Raw genomic sequence first — 3,050 nt, forward strand, 5'->3', positions numbered from 1 at the left:
TAGTTGTCAGGCCAGGGCAGAAATTCCCACTGGCCTGGGAATGCACTAGAAATCAACTTTTGCCATGAGCAGATTAAGACACAAGCAAGCAGTTGGGAAGATTCTCCCATATAGTGGCATCTGTTTAGACGCTTAGATTTTCCCACAGACAAAAAACCCCCCCAAAACTTTCCCTGTACTGTAATGTTGTGATGTGCTAGCTGTTTGTCCCTGTGCCTAAATGAAAATTAAGATTATAAATACATTTTTATTTGGGTATCCACACAGGAAACAAAAATATTAGTATATTTTTCCTTTTTTATTTTAGTGTTTGGAGAAAGACGAGAGGAACGTGTGAACAATGGTGTCGGCTAGTTGAGGATTTGAAAGTTATTTACATTTTTTCTTTGTTTGGGGGGGTTTAAGCGTAGTTTGTTTGATAGTCATGAACGTAACAAAGGAGGATATGGTTGTTTAAGTCTAACAGAGATCATTTTGTATTACATTTCTGCCTCCGTACTCTATCCACCATGTTTTTTTCCCCTTCTCACTGTAACAGTAATATCCTCGAGTTTCATGAAAGCTTTTTTGGTTCAGAGCACACACAAACAGTTAAACTAGAGGGGGAGAGTTCTGACAGAGGTTATTGTCCTCGGCTCAGCAGGGAATTTCAGACAAATCCCTCTTAGATGCAGGTGGTCGGGCACAAGCAAAGAGTTAAGTCCAGCGGTCCCATTGCCCCTCCTCTTTGATGTTCTGACATCATTTGTCCAGCCCCCCGAAAGATCTCCTTACTTTCCTCAGAGCGCGTCACTTCTACTCTGGAATGTTTACAGGAACTTCATGAGCAGCATCAGGACCAAGTTTTTATCAGAGGAAAAAGGGCATGCTGTGAAGAAATTTTGGGTTCAAGGATCACAGTGGATGCCACAGGTGTAGCTGCTGGGCTCAACAGAGTAATGGCTGTTCAGACTGCAATCATGAACCCTCAGTTCATGAATTTCTGCTTCCCTGGCTCTGTGATGGAGTATGATGTGGAAAAAAGTCTTGATGGAAGTCTCCTGGGTGAGACAGAAAATGATGAGGACTACAAAGAGACGACGAGGGATTTGTTGAGTTTCATAGACTCAGCCTCCAGCAATATCAAGCTAGCTCTGGACAAGCCAGTGAAATCTAAAAGGAAAGTCAACCACCGGAAGTATCTGCAAAAGCAGATCAAAAGGTGCACTGGCATTATAACACCAGGAAATGCTGCAGAGGCCCCAGTAAAAAGACAGGGTTCTCCACTGACTCAGCCAAGCACTTTGCAGAGCAAAACTCTACCTAAGCGTGATGGTGTTCAGGCCAACTTGCAGAGCAAAAGCTTGGCAGCTCTCTTCAGCCCTGTGAAGGATATAAGGGGTGAAAAACCCAAGAAACCACCGCTGAGGCATCGCAACCTGCCCCCTTCTTTCTTTACCGAGCCTGCTAATTGCTCCAAAGTCAGTTCAACATCTGGAATGACGCTGAAGGACTTGGAGCGAGGCAATCCAGAGGCTACAGAGTTCTTTGAGCTCTTGGGGCCCGATTACTGCAACATGGTCAGCGATCAGGATATTTATCAAGGCATGCCTCTCCGGGTGCAGCCAGAGTTGGGAGGGCCAGATCCAGCTTCCTACGATACTCATCATTTAGTTGGTGGCCTCCTCTACTCGGAACCCTGGACTAGCTGCTCAGGACCCTCTAAAAAAGTAGGGGAGAGTATGCGTACAGGCCCAGCCCAGCCTCCTGTCTACTGTCAGTCTGAGGGTGCTACGGGGCCCATAGAAGACAATGCGCTGTGCACTTTAGCCTTTCCAAACTTCTTCGCAGACTGCCCCATACCTCAGGTCACCTACGATTTAACTGGTGGTTATAACAGGGCTAATTATTCATCTCTATGAGAGGCTGACAATTCTTTTGGCTTATAATATGCAGATAATTATGTTTAACAGTAGTTTATCATATCAGGTTTGTTGTGAAAGCAGTGTTGCAACTGGAAAACACGTAGTATCATCCCTACTCAACAAAGTGTGTCATGCAATTACTTCCGGAAAAAAAAGTAACTGGATACCAAGTGCTTCTTTCACTCATAGTTTTTCCACTTGTGATAAAAAGCTTCACACATGTATATGATTGCGTCTCTCTCAGGCAATTTATATTGCAATCGATGAAAATGCATTTGATTCTGGCTATGCTGTTGCTTTAGTTAAGTTGTCCACTTGAGAATGTGCAAATCAGACTACAGATTATAACATTTATATATTTTACAAAAATAATCACACAAGCAGCACAAATACTTGTTGGTTTAGTCCACAAAGCATCTCTTTTTGTTTGTTTTTTATATATCATAGGACTGTTTGACAAAACAAATGGAGCACTTTTCCTGCTAGTAACATTTCTGTGCAGCAACATAAAAGGGACTACTAATTTTAATTTTAATTTTCAAACAGTAATGTCTGATGCCGTGTTTGCTTGATGAAGTTTTATAGCTCTGAAGTTATTTTCAGCTGGAAGAATTTCACTTGTGCCCTTTTGTCTGTGGAAAAGCCTTTAATGTATCTAGCTATTGTAATAAGAGGAAATAAAGCTGGCCTTTATTACTGTGTCTGGTTGTGCTCATTGTGGAAGGCGAGGTTTAATTATCATGAAGAAATGAGGATACAAAGCAGAAAACGTCCATGACTGAAGATGTATGTTTGTAAAATATAACAGAGTTAATCTGTATAAAAATACACACACTTTGCTGCATGGTGCATTTTTACAATTCTTCTGGGGCAGATGCTTGGAAAAACTATGTGCTACATTTTGTTGACAGAAAATAATAAAACCTATGAAAAGCTTCACTTTACCTTTGTGATTTTGAAGTTAACACAATTACTAAACATGTAACATTGATTACTTTGCACTACCACTGCACTGGAACATTAGGTGGAAAAATATCTAAATATTGTCATTTTGCCCATATGTTTAGTTCAAGTTGACTGGCGATTTAATCTTGAAACCCTTTAAAGCATAACCTTTGCAAAGGAGGTCTCTGGAGATTTGAATGC

At 41.3% G+C, this 3,050-nt stretch overlaps 1 protein-coding gene across 1 annotated transcript; it reads left to right on the top strand.

Moving 5' to 3' along the window:
- The first annotated feature begins 779 nt into the window (after window positions 1-779).
- fam181b (family with sequence similarity 181 member B) lies at window positions 780-2,793 on the top strand. Its single transcript, XM_086260317.1, has one exon. The coding sequence runs from the start codon at window positions 939-941 to the stop codon at window positions 1,899-1,901; it is 963 nt and encodes a 320-aa protein (XP_086116443.1). The 5' UTR covers window positions 780-938; the 3' UTR covers window positions 1,902-2,793.
- Window positions 2,794-3,050: the final 257 nt, after the last annotated feature.

Source organism: Aulonocara sp. 'chitande type north' Nkhata Bay, linkage group LG14 (assembly GCF_057382095.1).
Source record: "Aulonocara sp. 'chitande type north' Nkhata Bay isolate Kocher_YH1m ecotype deep benthic linkage group LG14, A_spYH_male_GT1.1, whole genome shotgun sequence".
NCBI lineage: Eukaryota > Metazoa > Chordata > Actinopteri > Cichliformes > Cichlidae > Aulonocara > Aulonocara sp. 'chitande type north' Nkhata Bay.

What these genes read in the sequence shown, in the direction of transcription:
- fam181b (XM_086260317.1), top strand. Translation starts at nt 939, where the DNA reads ATGGCTGTTCAGACTGCAATCATGAACCCTCAGTTCATGAATTTCTGC.